The following is a 20,580-nucleotide window of genomic DNA, read 5'->3' as shown; positions in this document are numbered from 1 at the left end:
AGAAACAAAGAAATAAAAAAGGTAGAAAGACTTTAAGTGCAACAGGTGACCAAAAGCCTCTTCCTGCCTCTAGTCCTTTCTTTTCCGAGATTACAGCATCCTTCTCCACTAAGGTGGAATTTAACTCCTTCTGCCTTCCAAGTTCTGTCCTACTGAGAATGTAAGAGAAGGTAAAAATTCTCTCATCTCTAAAAACTGGCTTAGACCAGTAAATCAGTGTCTGGCACTGATTTGATTTTCTTCTCCCAGCAGCACTCTAAAGTACATGTGTTCAACAAAAAAGAATTTGAACTAAAACCAGCATTCTGAAGCCTGGTGTTGGCAGAAACTAAGCAAAGATGAAAAAAAAATCATGTATAAGATCTTTAGGTGCTTAGCAAGTCATGTAAGGGATAAAGACAGCTGTGATCTTCTCATTTATTTTATCACACAGAGGCAGAAAACATACTGGAACCTCACCTGTGCAATGAAGCAAAACACGAGATACTTACATCAATGAGCTGAGATACAGACAACACTGGCATATCATTGAGGTTCAGCTGCTTCTCTGCCAGTAATTGTTCAGGAAGCGTCTCTTGATGTAACAGAAAGCGTTCCTGTTCCGATATTTCTTGTAGTCATTTAAGGAAATGAATGTTTCATGTTATTAGAATGTAATAACATATTACATGGAACAGTAATAACTGTCAAGTCACAATATTATTCAGGTCTACAAGTGTTTGTTATGAAGCTTTTTATTTGGACCCTTATCTATGTTCCTGAAGCAGAGAAATACTTCCATTTCGATATTGTCATCCAGGTGAACTATTTCTTACTTTCCACTCAGGCTTCCAGTGCAATGCAGACTGATAACCCTTCTCGAAATCACAAAATAAATGCATAGGTTTGGAGGGAAGTTGCTGCACTAGGCAGGAAAGTTGGCTGCAGTTTTTAGGAGCTCCATTTTGACAGAAGATTTGTGCCATTGCCCTGCTCCATCTCATGAATTATCCTATTTTGATTGTTTTATTTTCCAGTATAATCTGCTTTAGGCTTATAAATTATTACTCAGAAACTAACCAAACAGAATAATTTCAGCCACAGCATGTGAGCCCTGCCCTGTCCCCTGCAAGTTCCATTGCTTGGTAAAGAAGCATTTTATCTGTCTAAATAAAAAAGCAGAATGCAGCAGAAATAATTATTCTTTATCAACAGAAAGCTGATACACAAAGAACATAAGTTTTAAAAGCTATGTCATGTGTCATATAGAAACACATAGCAGAGTAAAGTCCAGACCAGGTTTTGAGAGTCCATTACTCTACTGAAATAAAGCTCTGATTTCCCCATTTTTCTACAGTTTTCCTATTTAGAGACGAGATTCTTCACATTAGCATAGGGTTTTCTCACAGCGATGAGAACACTAAATTTTTACTTCAAGGTTTCACACAATGCTATATAATTTAAAGGACAGAGGACATTATTACAAGTTAAAAATAATTTGTGAAGCCTACTTAATTATCATAATAATCACCTGCCTTTTTCAACAGGATTCCTTTTAAGAATTGTAAAAACATACGTGGATAGATGTGCAGATAAATAGAATGAAGCTTGAGTAATAACCTTGAGTAGTATTTCAAAGCTTCCCCCTGGTGGCCAGTATTAGCATAACTATTAGTGTAGAATTGCTTTTTCACAAACTCATAGCAACACATGCTGCACAAACAGTATCAGGAAAAGGGTATTTCCCAAAGTGACAGGACAGCAGAGCAGTGGAACTGTTGCATTTGGCAATGGAGCAAAACAGGCATCCCTACTTCTCCCATTAACAACTGTTAAGGAAGTTTCTTTTCCCCAGGTTTCCGCTTTCAGCTAAAGTGTAATGAAGCAATGTCACTCCAACCTTTCTAGACACAAAGAGTAAGATGCTGAGAAAGCACCTCTTGATCTCGAGTACATACGTTTGCGGGCACATTATTACAATATGGCACAGTTACAAGATTTCCTTGTACAGCCCAAGAGTCTCAGGACTTGAGAATAATTCAAAATTGAGTTATTCAATAAACAGGCTTTAAGAAATAAAATAATTTTTACCTTGCATCTGAAATATAAAATGCAGCTTCATCTACTGCAGAACTGTCTAATGATCTAATGACTTCTCAAAAAGACTGTGCAGCTTGTTATTTATGCCAGTATTTTGTGTGCTATTAGAAAAAGTGAAAAGGTACAAATTCCCCTCAGTCATAATCCTAACTCACAAGTGAGGGTGAATACAGTTACTGCCTCATGCTGTCTTCCTGCAATAAGAACAATCAACCTGTTTTTCCTTGCCACATTAAGTTAGAGCCCTCAGACTAACAGATTAACTATCTGCAAAATTAAATAGATTAAATATCTGTAAAATTCTAATTCAATAACTTCAGTAGTCTATTCTTCACTGTGCTCTGTTTTTATTTCTTACCTTCTATTTTCTCTTGCAGTATATCTTCTGAGAAGTCGGACGCCAGCGCAGCTAATTTGCTCAAGCCAAGAAGTGTTTTCTTCTTTGCAAAGTATCGGGTCTCCATATTTGCTAAAGTCTGCAATGTTCTGTGAGCCTGAAATTAATAAAGATGTTATACATCAGTTTTAGACTTTAACATCAGAAGGTTAACAGATAAAGACTTACTCTGAACTGCAGTCTCACAGATATTGTTTGTAACAGTATAACCCATATTTTTAAAAGTTGTACAACTTGCACATTAAAACTTTGCAATACACTCTTCAGGAAGAGAAACACAGCTCTACTCCAATTATATCTAAAGAACATTTTCATTAGTAATTACAAAAAGTTATCTTATGATCAAAGGATGAATTGGCTTTGCCATAAAAAACTTGCAAATACGCTTTGACAGGACAACTTCGCATAGAGATTGATTTACTTGTTAACTCAGGAATTTGAAAACCAGGATTATACACATCATCACTGCAGTAACCAAATATTTTGGCGAGAATTTATATGCCTGTTGGACACAGAACAGAAAATTTCTGAGCACCTACTCAGAAATAAACTACCCAGACTGAATTACTTGTGTGTTTTAGAATCTTTGTCCCCTCTTCATAGTGCTTTGCTGGGAAAGACAAAACCTCAGTCAACACAAATGGAAAGTTACAAGACTCTCTGGATGGTTTCTGTTGTTGTTGTTGTTTGTTGGGGTTTTTTGTTGGTTTGATTTGGGGTTGTGTGTGGGTTTTTAAGGGTCATAAAGGATTATCAACCTATAAACATTTCCATGCACTGCATGCTTAATAGATATGCACATGGACTGAAAGGAGCAATATTTCTTCAGAATTAGTTTATTTGCTAAACTGAAAGACATTTGGAAATCTAGCAGAGGGAAGGGGAGACTGACCAACAGGAAGCAGGGAACGAATAACAGGGCAGCCTACAAGGCAACAAAGAATCCAGTGTCACATTAACCTATCCACATGCACATCAGCTACTAAAAAGACAATACTGCTTTCATACTACAAGTAAAAAATCTATTGATTACTTTAATCACTTTTGTGATACCTCCAAATTATTTTGCTTTGAATAGTTAGTTTTGAAATTTCAGTTTTTCCCTTGCTGGATAATCTGATGACCCTATTAATATTTCCTGTAAACTCTCAATTCCACCTAAGTTCTGATCACAAAGCCACATAAAACTTCCTTGATACAAAATATGAGTCACCAACAAGGGATGAAAAGCAGCCCTAATTTCCATTACAGGGTGCAGTGGCTTAGATGACATACCAGTGGGTGCCTGGAAGGAGGCTGTTGGAACTGCACTAATGATACATGTCACCTCTCCCTTAAGTCACTTAGATAAACTGTCATCTGATGATGATGATGAATCAGAAACAGATCATTTGCTGACTTGTATATGTACTTGACTTATTTAACATACGGTATTTCAGTTTGGTTGTATTAAGAAACCCTACCTTTTGCAAATCCTGACTATTGATTTCATGTAACCAGCTTAGATGTTCATGAGCTTGCAAGAAACTGGCCAGCTGTCCATGCTGAGCAATAGGCTGAGACAACAGCTTCCCTCGCTTTCCTTTTTCTAAGTACCAGCGAAACAGGAAATCTGAAAAATTCTGAAGATAACAGGAATATGAGTAGATTTATAAAGTTACATTTAAATACCTTGTTTGTCTTGTAAGGCAAAATGTTTCATAAAATACAATTGGCAAGAACCTGCTTAACGAAACAAAACACACATGCACAAAAATAACATCCTGTTGATGAAAAAACTTCAGAGTTCTGATAGAAATAGTGTTAAAAGGATGGATCAGCTACAGTGCAAGAGATGCTGATACACACAGCAGGGTTTATCCTTCCATTGAAGTGAAGGAACTGCCAAACGTAAATTCTTACACGAAGAATGGAAATGGGTATCACATCACCCACAATACAAATCTTATTTATCTGTTTCTTTCCCCTCCCCTCAGAACTCTGTGCTTACTACTTTCTTTCAAATGTAAGTTTGCTTCTGCTATCACTGTTTTTGAAACATTCCCTCCCATCTCCAGCTGAACCTACAACCTTAATTCTCTCAGTCATTATAAAAAACTAATGTCTTGTTTTGCAGTCTCAGGGTAAAATACACCATTGAGTTCCGCACAGTGAATTTTGACTCCAATTTTCCACATTACCCCATATGTATATGGAAATACATATGCATTAAAAAAAAGCAGGACACGCCCCCAGTCATAACTTTTGTAGCGTTTCAGGTGCAAATGTATTATAAAACACCAGCTGAAAGAAATAAAAAAAAGAGTTACCTGATCTGCAAACTGACTCATGTAACGCTGTAATCTGGCCTGGTTGTCTGTCTGCTCACACATTTGCACCAGGATATCAAAGTCACAGTATTTCTCTGCTAAAGCAGCTGCCATCTGATACTGTCCCAGGGAAACTAAGTAAACAAGAAGAAAAAAGTTTTATCAAATAAGCTCATCTTTGGCTGTTGAGTGACTGAGAGCAGAGACCAGAAAAAAAGAAGACAAATGTCAAGTGTTTACGGAGATATTACACATCCCCAAGAAACATTTGCCTCACTGCATCCATAGCTTGTGCACATACAAGCTTACGTACCTACCGCTCTGTCCGCAATACAAGAGGGAAGAAAAGGCTAGAGTACTAAATCGCCAGTATACATACTATTTTCTCTGAAAAATCAGCAGCATTTGCGATTTTGGCAGAGAGAAAAAAGTAAACCCATGACTTAATATCTGAAGTAATATCCATTTAATTGTGCAAAGTGACAAAGCAGCAGGCAAAGATTTTGATAACAAATAGAGCAAGTAAAGGTAACACATTCTGAATACAAACCCTATTATTTAAAATGCTTTATTTTGGTTCAAATGCATAAGAGTTAGCAGAACACACAACTTTCTTTGTAAGGAAATATTAACTTTAGACTGAACATAACGATATAAAATGTATTTACAAATAACAGAGCCCACAAATGTCAGTAAAACTGACAATGATAGTTTAAAGAGACTTCCTAAGGTTTAAGGATTTTAGAAGGCAATAATTATTAAATTGTTCTATTTATAGCATTCATTTTTAGTCTAAAAATTAAACTTTATAAGCTTACTAAAAAGTATTGGCTCAGAGTTATTTCCACTTAACAAGGGGTCTTTTCTTTCAAGTACTCATTAAAGATTTGACCACACCTGACAGGTTCAACAGTGGGTTTGATTATTAAATAACCAAGATTTGAAAAGTAATTATTTCTTGATAAACACTAAACAAACTTTCAGGCATATAAATGTATGTCAACTAGTGACACTATAAACATTTAGAAAACCATCAGCCAGCTGGCACTTGATAAACTCCTGCCAGAAAAATATAACAAGTTAGCAAAAACCTCAAGCAGTAATGTGTCTTATTAGACGTATGGGCATGGGTGGTATCTTGGATGCAATTCTGTCATCTGTTGTTATTTTGTAAATATCCCAAAAATCATTAAAACAGCCACTTACACTCTAAAGGCAAGCACGTAGAACAAATAAAATTCATACACAGATGCCATTTACTCCATCAGATTTGCATGGAACATTTAATCCTTGCACGAAGGAAAACTGACAGTACTTACGGAGAGGAGACAAGAGTTCTGATCTTTTCTGCACATACTCCATTTCCACGTTGCTGTATCGCTCTTGATCAGCAGGGCGGTCCACAGATTTCAGCTGGGAAACGTAGCCATCCAGAAAACAATCCAGCAGTGCCAGCAGCTGCTCAGCCACCACGCTGCGGAGGTTACTGTCCACCTGGGGATACACCATCTTCAGAATGACACCGTGCTGACGGATTATTGCTGCACGGAGGCCACTAGACGCTTGGGGAAACAACACAGTGAACATTAAGACAATAATCCTATCACCACAGGAATCTACGCTGAAGTATAACCAAAAGATTACTACACGTAATTAAAAAAAAACAAACAACAACCCAGAAAGAAAAGAAGCTAATGAACACTTTCATTTTTAAAAATAAAAGAAGAATAATTAAAAAAACCCCACAACCAAAAAAATCCAAACAAAAAACCACAAACACATACTCCCATCTACCTTTGCACATTACATTTGGCCAAAACGTAGTAAACAAAAAAAGAACAGAAACAAAACCACCCCCTGAACTACACTGTCAAATATTATTCAATATATTCAATATTATTCAATATATTCATTAACGATTTGGACGAGGGAATTGAGTGTACTATCAGCAAGCTTGCTGATGACACTAAGCTGGGAGGAGTGGCTGACACGCCAGAAGGCTGTGCTGCCATCCAGAGACCTGGACAGGCTGGAGAGTTGGGCGGGGAATAACCTGATGAAATTTAACAAGGGCAAGTGTAGAGTCCTGCATCTGGGCAGGAACAACCCCAGGTTCCAGTATAGGTTGGGAAATTACATATTAGAGAGCAGTGTAGGGGAAAGGGACCTGGGGGTCCTGGTGGACAACAGGATGACCACGAGCCAGCACTGTGCCCTTGTGGCCAAGAAGGCCAATGGCATCCTGGGGTGTATTAGAAGGGGGGTGGTTAGTAGGTCGAGAGAGGTCCTCCTTCCCCTCTACTCTGCCCTGGTGAGACCACATCTGGAATATTGTGTCCAGTTCTGGGCCCCTCAGTTCAAGAAGGACAGGGAACTGCTGGAGAGGGTCCAGCGTAGGGCAACGAAGATGATTAAGGGAGTGGAGCACCTCCCTTATGAAGAAAGGCTGAGGGAGCTGGGGCTCTTTAGTTTGGAGAAGAGAAGACTGAGGGGGGACCTCATTAATGTTTATAAATATATAAAGGGTGAGTGCCATGAGGATGGAGCCAGGCTCTTCTTGGTGGCAAACAATGATAGGACAAGGGGTAATGGGATCAAGCTGGAACACAAGAGGTTCCACTTAAATTTGAGAAGAAACTTCTTCTCAGTGAGGGTGACAGAGCACTGGAACAGGCTGCCCAGGGAGGTTGTGGAGTCTCCTTCTCTGGAGACATTCAAAACCCGCCTGGACATGTTCCTGTGCGACCTCACCTAGGCGTTCCTGCTCCAGCAGGGGGATTGGACTAGGTGATCTTTTGAGGTCCCTTCCAATCCCAAACATACTGTGATACTGTGTGAAATATCAATGCCAGCTATTTTTCAGAAGAAAATAATCATTTGCATGATCTGTAAGGAAAGCAGGGAATACCCACAAGGAAAAAGGCAACTTCTGTTAACCTGATTTAAATACTTGGATGTAGTCATCAAGACTTAACACACCAAAATATTTCTGCACAGGTCCTGCTTTTCAGAAGATTTTTATCTTGGGTGCACTAAAAAAAGTACATTATATACGTAGAGACCACAATGAAGCTTAAGCACCAATTAGGAAGTGTTTGCTTCTGCAAACATTTGTTCTGATAGTTTTTCACATTATTAAAGCATCAAAATAAAACACTTAAGGAAGCAGAGAATCATCAGTCCTTTTAAAACAGTTATAGATTCCACTTAACGATTCTTTTTAATGTTATGTATCCCATAGGTCTGCCAACCAGAAACAGTACATATTAAAAAATAACAACAACAACAACAAGCTTTGTCTCCCAAACTTTGTTGTCAAATTTGCAATGCAAGTTTTGAAGAATTATCATAAATACTGGAAACAAATAAGTGTTCATTGGTTCATTTAATTTACCAAATTAAACCTTCAGCTTCTCCTTTGCTTACTGATAGCCTTGTAGCAGCTTTTAACAGTAAGTTTAACATTAAGATTTAAATTATTGTGTTCTGAAACTCATTAAAAATATTATTGTTTAGGATAGACAATTAATAAACCAGAAATAATAAATTCTCACCTGTCCACGGAATGTATTCAGGTTCTCGTTCTGGAAGGTCTCCTGTTTTATACAAAGAGGCTCTAGACTGACGATACTGACAGGCAGCTTGTAGCATGTCCTATTTAATGACAAGGACAGAAGTACCCTTAAGTCTGCCTGTATATACACAGACTGTAGAAGATGTTGTCTTTCCTAATTCTGAAATATTCTTTTAATATCCTCCTCCTTTCTACACCACACAGTTGTACAGAAGAGCACCAACTGACTGCACAAGAAGCCTCAGTGCTCAAACATAAGCTCTTCACTCTTTGCTACGTACTCACGCTTTCGCAACTTCCAACAACGCTGCAACTTCTCAAATTCTCTTCAGCAGTGGGTCAAGAGGAAAGAGAATGTCCCTAATTCTGTGTGAGACCATCTTTTCCTTTCTAATATATTTGGACAGGTGAAAAGTGCATTCACTTCTGCTCTCATATCAGTAACCCAGTTGTACTGCACTCCACTTGCTGAGTGGTCTTCAATATCTACCCTCCCCTCCCCCAAACATTCCAGTCAATGCAGTTCTATACCTTAATGATGTTGTTCACATTGACAACTATCTGGGCCCACTCAATCGATTCAATAGCTGTGTCTTTCAGGATTTGTTCCTCTTCTTCCAGCAAGCATTCAAAGATGGAATCTATCTGTGACACCTTAAAGACAGAAGGAAAAATTGCACTGAGCACAAACATATCCATCACCAGCTAACACCTGAAAGCCAAGTTGTGAGTGGGATAGAAAAAGAAACAGAATATCAGTAGAAACCACATTAAAAGGTATTAACTACTCAAATGGATAATGAAATCACCAGCTTATATTTTATGCAATACTTAGAACACAAGAACTGCCTTATTTCTGAACTTAAGTCTGGAAAAAAAATCAAACTAACAAACAACAAACTTTTTTTAAAAGCAACTCCATAAACTTTAATTAAGCATATTCCTCCATATTATTCTGAAACATTTGGCAGTAGAATTTTTGTTAGACAAAGTATACTGGATAACATACCTGCTTTAAAATAGTCAACTATTATTTCTATTTTCTTTTATATTTATTTTTCTCCACTAGCAACTACTGTCCTCTGCAGGAAAAAGCCTCCTAAGATAAATGTTTTGGGAATAGCTCTTCTCAAGAATGAAGAAAGAAAGAAAGACTGGAATGCAGCATAAACTGAGAACTAGCTTACATTCACTAACGTTAGAGTGGGTAAAAAAATTACGAGAAACTGAACTGATACAATTCCATTCAGGACAGCTCATCAAAGCAGCCCTCCTATCTGGAAAGCTTCACATTCTTCAGTACACCCCTCAAAAATGATAATTTAGCATATGTCTTCCGATGTGCCAGAGAATTTCACTTGTCTTTTTCACTGCTCATTCATGTAGTTTAGTTGGAAATCATAACTTCAGTTCCGCTACACGAAATTTGTCAGAATTAATGTTTCAGCTGCAGACATAAAGCATGTACACTGAAGTGAGGCAAATACTACCTCACTATCCCTATTTAAAGGGAAACTCTGTGAAGTTGAATTTATTTTTAAGAGGATGCTATACTATACAATGATTCAGAAATAATGGGTTTCTTACCTCTCGAAAGAACACATCTGCAGGGGTAAGACTTGGTGGAATGTCACACTCCCTTTTGTTTAATGCCATCAGTATAGCAGCATTCACCAGATCAGGCAGCCTGGAGTGGTGGTTCTTGAGAACAATCGCTGCTGCCAGTTTCTCTGCGTGCTCACAGAGCAACAACCGAGTTGCCATCGGCATCCCTCGTACTGGAAAACTGCCCAGACGTTCAAATACACCAACCTTTTATTAACAAAAAAAACCAAAACACAACACACCACATGCACTTTAAACAGAGTTCTAGAAGAATTACTATAAGGCAAAATAATACTCTACTGTGGGCACGCTGATACCAAAAGAACACTAGAATTTTACCTTATGAAGAAACTCAATGAAGAAGGAATGTGCTTTTGTCTTATCCTCTAGCTGATGCAGAAGAATGAGAGATGTGTTGCTGAAACCAGCTGCTTCTAAAAAGAGAAAAATCTTTAGTGTAACCGCATTGGTACTTTTAAAATAAAATATATGTACACACATTTATACATTATTTACCATGCTGTTTTCAATGTGAACTCTACCATGGCTGAAGTAAAGCCTTTAGAAGAAATAATAGAAAAGTTTGGGTTGGAAGGGGCCTTTAAAAGTCACTTACTCCAATCCTCTGCAATGAGCAGGGACATCTTCAACTAGATCAGGTTGTTCAGAGCTCCATCAAGTATCTTTGTATCAGTATAACTATTCTGAAGCACTCAATTCATTATTCTGCTAAAATAGCAGCTCACCAGCTTATTCAAGTTTTAGTAAGACTCAGATTCAAATTTTTATCTTCATCGTGGACTAGTTATTGCTAAATTCATTATGCCCCAGGTCACAGCTACTACAAAATGAAGTGTTCACAGGCATTCAGACCTATTTACTCTGCAATGCCTCTGCAATTCCTCTGCACAAGATAAGTAGCTGCCCACCATGGCCCTCTGCAACTGAGCTTGCACCTGAAGAGCCAGCTGACATTTCTGTCCAGACCATCAGGTCCTTAAAGGAGTCAGTGAGGATGGTGGAAGCTTCCTCAGGAAGCCCGTGACTGGGAAAAGCCAGCATTGACTCACCAAGAGCAAATTGTGCTTGACAAAACTGATCACCTTCTGCAAAGTCACCTCCTCAGTTGATGTGGGATGAGTGGTGGACATGGTCTGCCTGGGTTTCTCCAAGGCCTTTGATTTGGTTTCCCACAGCCACCTCATAGGGAAACTGATGCGTTACAGTCTAGACAAGTTGTCTGTGCGGTGGGTGTGGAAATGGTTGACAGACCATACCCAGAGGGTGGTGGCAAATGGCTCCTTTTCAAACCGGCAACCTGTCAGCAGTGGGATCCCCCAGGAACTGATATTGGGTCCAACACTGTTCAACATCTTCATAAGTGATCCTGATGATGGGATCAAGTGTACCCTGATGAAGTTTGCCAATAACACCAAACTGAGCAGGGAAGTGGACACTCTGGAAGAGGGAGCCACCCTGCAGGAAGACCTGGATAGGCTGGAAGAGTGAGCTAACAAGGAAGTTCAACAAGGACAAGTGTAAGGTCTTGCACCTGGGAGAACAAAACCCAGGAGTGCAGCACAGGCTGGGATCTACCCAGCTGGGGAGCAGCTCAGTGGAAATGGACCTGGGGATGCTGGTGGACAACAAGCTCAGTATGAATGACCAGTGTGCTGCTCCTGTGGCAAACAAAGCCAACAGGGTGTCAGTTTGCATCAACAGGAGCATCACCAGCAGAGACAAAGAAGTCATTATCCCACTCTGCTCAGCGCTTGTCAGGCCACACCTGGAATACCGTGTTCAGTTTTGGCCCCTCCTATACAAAAAAGAGGTGGACAGGCTGGAGGGGGTTCAGAGAAGGGCCACAAAGGACTGGGAAGCCGCCACAGGAGGAAAGGCTGAGAGAACTGGGCTTGTTCAGCCTTAAGAAAAGAAGGCTTAGGGGAGACATCATCACCATGTTCCAGTATGTAAAGGGTGGCTACAAAGAAGATGGAGATTTGCTTTTTATGAGGAGTCACACAAAATAGACAGTGGGCAATGGATACAAGTTACTCCTGAGGAGATTCTGGTTGGAAACAAGAGGAGATTTTTTTTTTCACAATAAGAATCATCAGCTATTGGAATAATCTCCACAGGGAAGCGGTGGATTCCCCAACATCGGGCACTTTTAAGATTCAGCTGGACAGTGTTGGAACATCTTCTCTAGATCATGCCGTTGCCAAGAAAGTTTGGACCACATGATTGTTGAGGTCCTTTCCAACCTGGAATTCTACGATTCATGAGTATCCTCACAAGTATCTCACCCCAGCAGAGTGCTCCGGAACCCAAGTTATTTTCCTATTTCAGAATTTCTGTATATTCTAAGTGTATTTTAAATCAAAAGACTACCAAGATACAAAAACTGAGAACTATCACTGTAAGCAAAATTAGCAAGATGATTTCCAAGAAGCTAGCAATTTTCACTTCTTGTTTTAGCCAGGAATAACTGCAGATAAGCTGCCGAATTAAAAATAAAGTTGATTCAGAAAATACTAAGGATCTGATGCCTGACAATTTCTAACTGGTTGCCATACAGAAACAACAGCAGGAAGCATCATCCATCTGTAACTATTTACTACATGAACTTTCAAACCGAAGCCTCTGCTCAGTAATTGGCAAGTGCTGCCTAGTCCTGGGGATGGCTTCAAATTGACACCATTCATAAGAGACAGGGAAGCATGAACAAAGAAGTTCCTCGGTGAAAACATATCTGCTCTAATCCTTTACACACAACAAATATCCCAAAATAAATTTCTCTAGTCCTCTTTTAGGCAGAAGTTAAATACCAATGCCCGAGAGGGATATGAGCTCATTCTACCGAGGATCCAAGCCCACCAGCAGCTGTGCAGCCACACTGACAAAAGGTCTAAGCACGAGCAAATAAACACTTTCTCTTAATACATCTATTTGTAGAAAATAATTTAGAACTATATAAGGAATCACGGAAACACTGAAGTGCCACCACCTGTTCCTTGCACAAAATACCCTTCTCAGAAATTTGTTTTCTTTGCTGTTTGCATTTACTACATGAAGTCAAGACCTAACCACAGTAGACTGGAAGTTTATCTGGTAGTGTCATAAGATGCATCTTTTAGCCTTCCTGGAAATATATCTATCTATCTAGTGGTGGTAGAGGGCAAAGGACACCTGTGCCTTGTTTTCAAAGCTTAAATTGTAATTTTATCTAGAGTAATATAGATAGTTTTTCACAAAAAACAAATGAGCAAACAAAAACAAACAAAAAAACCCTAAAAACAAACAAACAAAAACCCCCAATGCAACACACAAGCAAAAAAAACCCAACCAACCAAAACAAAACAAAAAAAACCCAACCAAAAAAACCCACAACAAACAACCCCCATAACAAACAAAAACCACATGTTTACCTTCAGGTACAGATTCAGCCCATCTTGGGTCAGAGGCAGGGTAATCATCCATTAAGTCCACACTGATCTGAGTTACTGCCCTGTCCAGTTCACCATCAGAATCCAGATCTGTGTCACCTGGAAAAAGTTCAGCTACCATGCTCTGTGCATTGAGTATATCTTTCCTGAAATAAAAGAAACACAAAGTTATGTGAAATAAAATGATAGGATTATAGGAACAAGAACCACTCAATCAGATTTTCTGACATGCTTTTGTGAAGTGCTTTAGATTATAAACATAAAACATTGCTTGGGCTCTCTCTAAACCACTTATGGATAACAGGCATTCCAATTCTTTTAAAGCAAGTAAGCTGCACAATTTATAAAACAAACAACACAAGCCAGGAACTGTTTCAAGTCACATTTTGTTTTATTTCCCCTATTACTATTACGTAAGAGAAAAGATTCATCATACAGACCTGCCTGGATGTTTCTGGTAGCTAAGTCGCCCAATTTCTATTGCTTACTTTAAAATATTCTCAAGAGTACACGTAGTCACTCCCATAAATGGCAACAGAGTAAAAGTTCTCAGGGAAATGGTTCAGCAAATCTAACATGCTATTCTTGTTATAATTTCAAAGCATCCTATTCTATTCAGGTTAATGAGTAAAACAGCAAAAAACATCCAAATGCTCCAGCCTCTAAGGTATGAAGTTGTGCTGAAGAATTCTATGTAAGAAGTATCCAATATTCACAAAAAGCACTGATTTGATCTGGTGACTAAAAAATTATAGTATTCCAACTGAGAAGGGATACTGTGATTCCAATATATTATCTGATTTTGGAAATATTTCTATTTTTCATGAGACTTTCAGTTTGAGTGTTTATATGACCAAAATATCTTGAAATAAAAACCAACAGTGCATCAAGAAAATGCACAAAGGTTTACTAAAGTAACCTATACTTTAAAAACCTGGATTATACTGAATCTTCTAAAAAAACAACCTTTCTCTATTTGCACTGCATCAGCTGCTTGGCCATCTGGACAGGCCAGTGCTACATCTGTTCTGTGGAGGATTTCTCCATTCATTTTACCAGACTATTTTTTCCGGAAAAATTCTACAACAATACTATACACAAATTATTCATTTTTCTACCTTCATAAATATAACCCTAATATTAATCAAAATAACATTAAACTATCATACTGTTTCACATTGTTTTCCTTGCTACCTCCTACTTTCCTCTGACCCTGTTTCAAACCCTCTTGTCCACATCCTGGGATAACAACTTTTGTATTTGTTATCTGTGCTCTCAGACTGTAGCTACTCCAGTCACCTGAGGACTACAGACATCCCCAGCAGCAGTTCTGTTTACTGACATCTATATTTCTCAATACATGTAGATTTTCTTTCTAAATTCTGTGCATGTTTACAGATCTTGTCTTGATAACCTTTATTATATGTGCCTAATCCCCCTCATAATCTTCTACCTCACACACAGTTCTATCCCAAAAGCATCCCGACTTCCTGTTATCTTAAATCTGTTCTTCCCAAGTTTTAAGATTCTTTAAGGCGATTAGTGTTAAGAGGTTGGGTTTTTTTTTTTTTAATACATATTGAAAACAATCCCCTCTAAATATAATTAATCTAAATCTACAACTGTTTATCATCTTAACTCTCCTCTTCTTCCTTTGTTTACATCACTTGTCTCAACATACAACCTTTCAGAGGCGTTGCTTGCCTCCCAACTGTCAGGCTGCTTTAATCAGGATAGTTTGATGAACAGTGGGTTTCTTTCCACTCCCCTCATATCAGTCAATCTAAAAAAAGCTATGATCTTGCCACAGAATGCTAGTTATTCTTCACAGTCACATGAAAAGTAATTAAACATATTCGAAACTACTACTGGAAACAGCTAAGCAAATAAAAATGAGGAAGGAAAGAATGTTTCTTAACAACAAAACATCGCTTACTAAAAGAATAAAGAAGCCAAAACAACAAAGTTTTAAGTTGTTTCACTGGCAGTAACGTAACATCACAGAATTTATGTAGAGTAAGCAAAAAGTCACGGAGACTGTACATGTTTGCACGTATCACTTCTTCACTAGTGTAAGATCCAACACTTTCCTAATAGAGATGTGTACATGTCATTAAAATAGCTTTAATTAAAACAACACAAGAGTATCTTTACTGAGACAATCTCTTACTCAAATATCAGAGTGCCTTCAAGAAGAGCAAACAGACAAAGCCTCAAAAATCAAATGCAATTTCTACCTGCAGTACTGTAGAAAAGCAGCTTTCAGTAATTTAGTCTTATCTTCTTGAGCTATAATTTCCAGCCTATTGGTTGCATCAAACACAGGACTCTGAAAATGCAAATAATAACTTCAGCTGAAAGACAAATATCAATCTGCATTACAAAATGAAAACATTTATTTTTAAGTAGCAACAACATAAAATAAAAAAGCCGCTTAGAAGCAGTTGTGTTTATTAAGCCAAAGGTAAGAGACATTACAATCAAAGTCACACAGCGACTTATTTCACCAGGTAAACTTTTAATGGTAATGTATTCATGAGTACAAAACCAAAGTGCAGACAAATCTAACTAGAGATTAGTTCAATAAGAAAAACACAGTTCCATCTGAGCAATCACCACAAAGGTCTTCCACTAAAATACTGGTTAATAACAACTGATTTAAAAGGTGACTTAGTTGGAATAAGGATTGCAGCTCACTATTGCCCATAGAAACGTTCTCTAATTTATATTTTAACAACTTTTCTATTATTCCCTCCCACTCCAAGGCACATACATTTTAAATAAAACATACATGTTATAAATAAGAACTTAATAAATGCACACTGCATAAAATATCAATTAAAATACTTTAACATATATTTATAAGACTATATTAAAAACATACAACAGAAACAACATTCAGCCACTATATAGCTGTTCTCAGCTCAGCCTCCAAGCTTTTCACAGTGTGATAATAAAAAAGTGTCATATATGCACGGAGGAATAGACACAAAAGACTAAAGAAACCATTGCGATAAAAAAATGAGAACAAGGCCTGAGTCTCTGCAGCCATATTATATCAGGCCTAGTGACATATCGTAATACATTTATGTGAAAAAAATAATAGATTTCATAGAAATCTTCACTTCAAAACAAAGGAAAACAAAAAATATTACCCAAACTGGCAGATGATGTAAAATTTCTTGGGTTTTGATTACTGCCTTCAGTCTCTAAAAAACCCCAAACTTTAAAACTCAAATAAGCTAGGATTTCCACAGTGAAAATTCAAAACTGCCAGAAAAACATTTGTTTCTACCCTCAGTTTTCAACCAGCCAGGCAAACAACTACTACCTCACTTCTCAGTCCAGCAACAGAAGAGGACAGGGAATCTTCAAGGTCTTCAGGAAGCACAGAAATGTTTTCCCTGGACAAGATAGTGATAAGTCCACTTTTTTTGGTAAAGAAGATGGGGAGGCTATTACAGGAACCTGCTCCTAAAATGCTATCTCCTAAGATGAGAGAAAAAAAAAGCAGCACATTAATGACACCAATTTAAGAACAAAATGCAACAGTTTCATAGACAATTATTAAATTTTGCCATGAACCAACCAACAGCAATTGACAACTGCACTTGATTTACAGAAATTGTGTATACTGTTTGCTACTTAAGATGTAGATTTCCAGATATTGCAAGTTAAAAAGAAAAATCAATCAATCAATCAACATTCAGGTGGTCTAAATCCACCTAAGGACCAATGTGCACATCCTACTTGAAAACACCTGTGAAGGCCAAGGATGACACATTTAAAGACATCTCTGACAGGCACCTATTATAGGATGAGCCTCAACACCAAGTTGACTTCAAGGGAAAAAAAAGTCCAGAGTGAATGTTGGAAGAAATAAAATAAAGGAGGAAAAAAAAAAAACCCTCACAAACAAAACCCCAACCCTTTAATATACCAAGGGTGGGAATCTACTTCATCTTCATCAAAACACTGTAGAGTGAGCAATAACAATACTGGATGTCACATCAGCACTTTCTCCATATGCTCATGAGAAACTCCCAACTTTAAAGATTAAATAAAAAGGAGCATAAATATGATTCTGCGCTCTAAGAAATTTCAATACTGTAAAATCATTCAATTAGAAAGTATCAACGAAATGTGATTATTCTGTGTTACCTTGTATGCCAAATATGATTCTCTCCTGTGGTAAAGAAATTCTCCCAGTTCCAGTGGAACAAGCAAACACTTCATCTTCCTTATAGAGGTAAGCAGCATGGCTAAAGTAATCTGGGACTACCAGACAGCACAACACTTCCTCTTCTGACTGCAAGTGTCACATATGAACAATATCACATATGTAATCACAAACTTAAACAAACATCTAACATTTTAAAGGATGAGTTGCCTGCAGTTGGTTTGCTTTTTAACAAAGAGATATGGGTATAACTTATAACCTAAAAAAAAAAAAAAAAAATCACAAACAAAACCACTTTTAATTTGCCCTAAAACTTAAGATCCTGTGGGTTTTTTTTTTCTTGTATATATATTAAATTCTTGCTAATTTTACATGGAGAGATTAAGTAAACAGGTCAATTATTCTAGAGTTTTCATACTCTTTCCATCTTAAGACTCAATTTTAAGATGCCATTACAGGCAGGGGTAGGTGGGGAAGAGTGGTAGAAGTTTACCAGAGAAATCAATACCTAAGCTTATGCTTCCAGAAGAGACAGCACAAAGGCAGCACGCCAAGGACAACCAACGCGTCCTCCCCTCCCAGCAAGCCAGCTGGCTTGCAAGGACCAAAACACTGGTCTCTTAATTCCTTGTCCTGCTATGAGAGACTCAGCAGAGATCTGTTCTAAATGGATTGCATGAGTACACCATAAAATTACTCTGTAAAAACTTTCACAGACAGGACAAAAATTAAATCAGTAATAATCAGATGTTTAGACTTCTATTTTTGAGGCTTTTTTCTTTTACACTTTAAAATGTAAAGCATAAACTTTACATACAGTTCCTATTGAACATTAAAAGATGCTAATACCCATTTTCCTCAGAATACTACAAGCACATACTTCCAAGAACAACCTTAAGACAGAGAACTTGATTTTCCTTTATACAAAAATCTGACAGCTGATTTGCGTACAGGAATATTCTAAAACACTCTGGAAAAACTTAAATCAGTTTCAGAGCCTTCATATACATACCTGAAAAGATGGATTGTACTGTGTTACCTCCACAACAACATCATCAGACATCTGGTAGCCTTTATCTTCTACTGTTATGAGAGTGTAGTAGACAAGACATGGACAATCTCCAGGATGCCACGCTGCAGCAAGTATCACCAGTCCATCACTATTAAACAACAGATAGCACACCGTCAAGAGATTATTACATATTTTACTTGCTCAAGCTCTACCACTCAGAAAATCAGATATTTAAGTGCAATCACAAATATTTTCCAAGATTATATTTTTTTTAGAAAGAAACACTACATTATTTGCTCTTTCAAGCTGTTGTATTAACAGTATTCATATTGCAGTACAGAACTGAACCCAGGCAGTTATGATTTTATGTCATCAAAGTAAAAACAAGAGATACTGAACTCTCTGCATTTGCTGGAACAAGTTACAAGTGCTTACTTGCTGGCTTTGCAATATGAAGACAAAACAAATACCTCATAAAATGACACTAAAAAAAGTGAAAGGAATTATTCTAAAATAACAAATTTATAATGCTAAAGAGATAATGATAGCATACAGTATAGGATAACCTAGTTATCTTACGGGACATTCAAGTAAAATTAAATTGCAATTACATATAGTTTTTGCAACAGAACACATTTATCTCATTAATGTAAGTCTTACTAGATGCAAGTGCACTTCCTTACCGATTCTGTTGCAAATCCATGTATTGTATATTTACTCCTCCTTTAATATCTTCATAGTTACTTTCAGAACCCTAAAAAAGAATACATCTGACTTTTAACCATATATAAACAGCATACTAATTAAACAAACACATAAACCCTTTCCAGGTGAGCTGGTTCTTACCCAAATTGCATCTGTAATATGTTCTTTCAGGATCCTGTTGATATCCCAGCTGAGAATATAACGTTCTGATGAATCATCAATCTCCCATTTGTTTAGATTTGAACTTGTTAGCATATAAAAGCTTGATCTCTCTTTATCCCAAAGAACACTAGAAATCTGCATTTCAAAAAGAAAAAAAAGCTAATAAGGTTAAAGCACAGCCTTGATATTTGGATACAACAATCTACACCACTCTCAGTCCACAAAAAAAATCACTTCCTTGGGCAACCTACACGAGTTACATTACAAGATGACAGTACTACGATAATTTCAAAGAGAAGTCTTATTTTATAGATATAACAACATCTATTGTAAGTCTGTTTCTTATGCTTCCAACTTTTGTGGAGTTCACTGGCGAAGCTGAACCCAATCACAAGCCCCTGGCAACCCTAAATCAGACAAGTAAAATTACAGGTTACTGCTAGTTTCTTCAAGTAGTAATGAGTCTGTTACTAGAAACAGGCAGGATTTTGAATCATTGCATATTCCCCAGGAAGTATTACTACTTTAAAGTCCTCTTTTATTCAGATCTAAAGAGCAAGTCAGCATTCTCCTTTACAAAGCAGACAGATTTATTTGGTTCACGTCTTTTGTTCAAATTCCAAGGAAACATAAGTAACATAAATGAGCTAAGCCTCGTCTCTGGTTGGTTGGTTGGTTGTAGTCATTATACATCCTTACACAGCCTTCTATTTTTTCTTTCTCAAACACTGAAGATAGAAATTACAGAAAGAAATTAAAGCAGATTATTATATGAATGTTTTTCAAGCTTACCACAGCATCATGTCCAGGAGACAATATACCCAGAAGCGAAGAAACCTTTCTACCAATTCCAGAAAACATGCCCTGACCCTGAGGCAGGGCATGCTGATGAATCTTGCCAGAACTATCTGGTACCAATCGAACTAGCTGGCCTCTGGTAGATGATAAAATAAAGCTTCCTCCCTAACAAAAAGAAAAAGCAACTATATTGAAAAAAAAAAAAGTCCTGAAACAATTCTATTGTCAGATAAAATTATCTATGTTAGTTCATAAGGGTAAACACTATATGAGACACAAAGCATCCATAGTACTTGAAAGCATTTATCACATA

General features: G+C 37.5%; 1 protein-coding gene across 1 annotated transcript in view; it reads right to left on the bottom strand.

Annotated features, from left to right (window-relative positions):
- NUP133 (nucleoporin 133) overlaps window positions 1-20,580 on the bottom strand; it is a 36,442-nt gene that overhangs the window by 6,511 nt on the left and 9,351 nt on the right. Inside the window, exons 6-22 of the mRNA XM_065057738.1 lie at window positions 20,262-20,432; window positions 19,449-19,604; window positions 19,286-19,356; window positions 18,603-18,750; window positions 17,572-17,719; window positions 16,742-16,899; window positions 15,648-15,739; window positions 13,393-13,556; window positions 10,304-10,398; window positions 9,947-10,171; window positions 8,891-9,013; window positions 8,340-8,439; window positions 6,105-6,347; window positions 4,786-4,919; window positions 3,940-4,098; window positions 2,438-2,573; window positions 492-610 (exon numbers count right to left, since the gene is read on the bottom strand). Of these exons, the coding sequence (XP_064913810.1) occupies window positions 492-610; window positions 2,438-2,573; window positions 3,940-4,098; window positions 4,786-4,919; window positions 6,105-6,347; window positions 8,340-8,439; window positions 8,891-9,013; window positions 9,947-10,171; window positions 10,304-10,398; window positions 13,393-13,556; window positions 15,648-15,739; window positions 16,742-16,899; window positions 17,572-17,719; window positions 18,603-18,750; window positions 19,286-19,356; window positions 19,449-19,604; window positions 20,262-20,432 (2,442 nt within the window). The remainder of the gene's footprint in view (window positions 1-491; window positions 611-2,437; window positions 2,574-3,939; window positions 4,099-4,785; window positions 4,920-6,104; window positions 6,348-8,339; window positions 8,440-8,890; window positions 9,014-9,946; window positions 10,172-10,303; window positions 10,399-13,392; window positions 13,557-15,647; window positions 15,740-16,741; window positions 16,900-17,571; window positions 17,720-18,602; window positions 18,751-19,285; window positions 19,357-19,448; window positions 19,605-20,261; window positions 20,433-20,580) is intronic.

Source organism: Columba livia, chromosome 3, assembly GCF_036013475.1.
Source record: "Columba livia isolate bColLiv1 breed racing homer chromosome 3, bColLiv1.pat.W.v2, whole genome shotgun sequence".
Taxonomy (NCBI): domain Eukaryota; kingdom Metazoa; phylum Chordata; class Aves; order Columbiformes; family Columbidae; genus Columba; species Columba livia.
The sequence above is the reverse complement of the archived record's forward strand: the minus strand, read 5'-3'. Positions and strand labels throughout refer to the sequence as shown.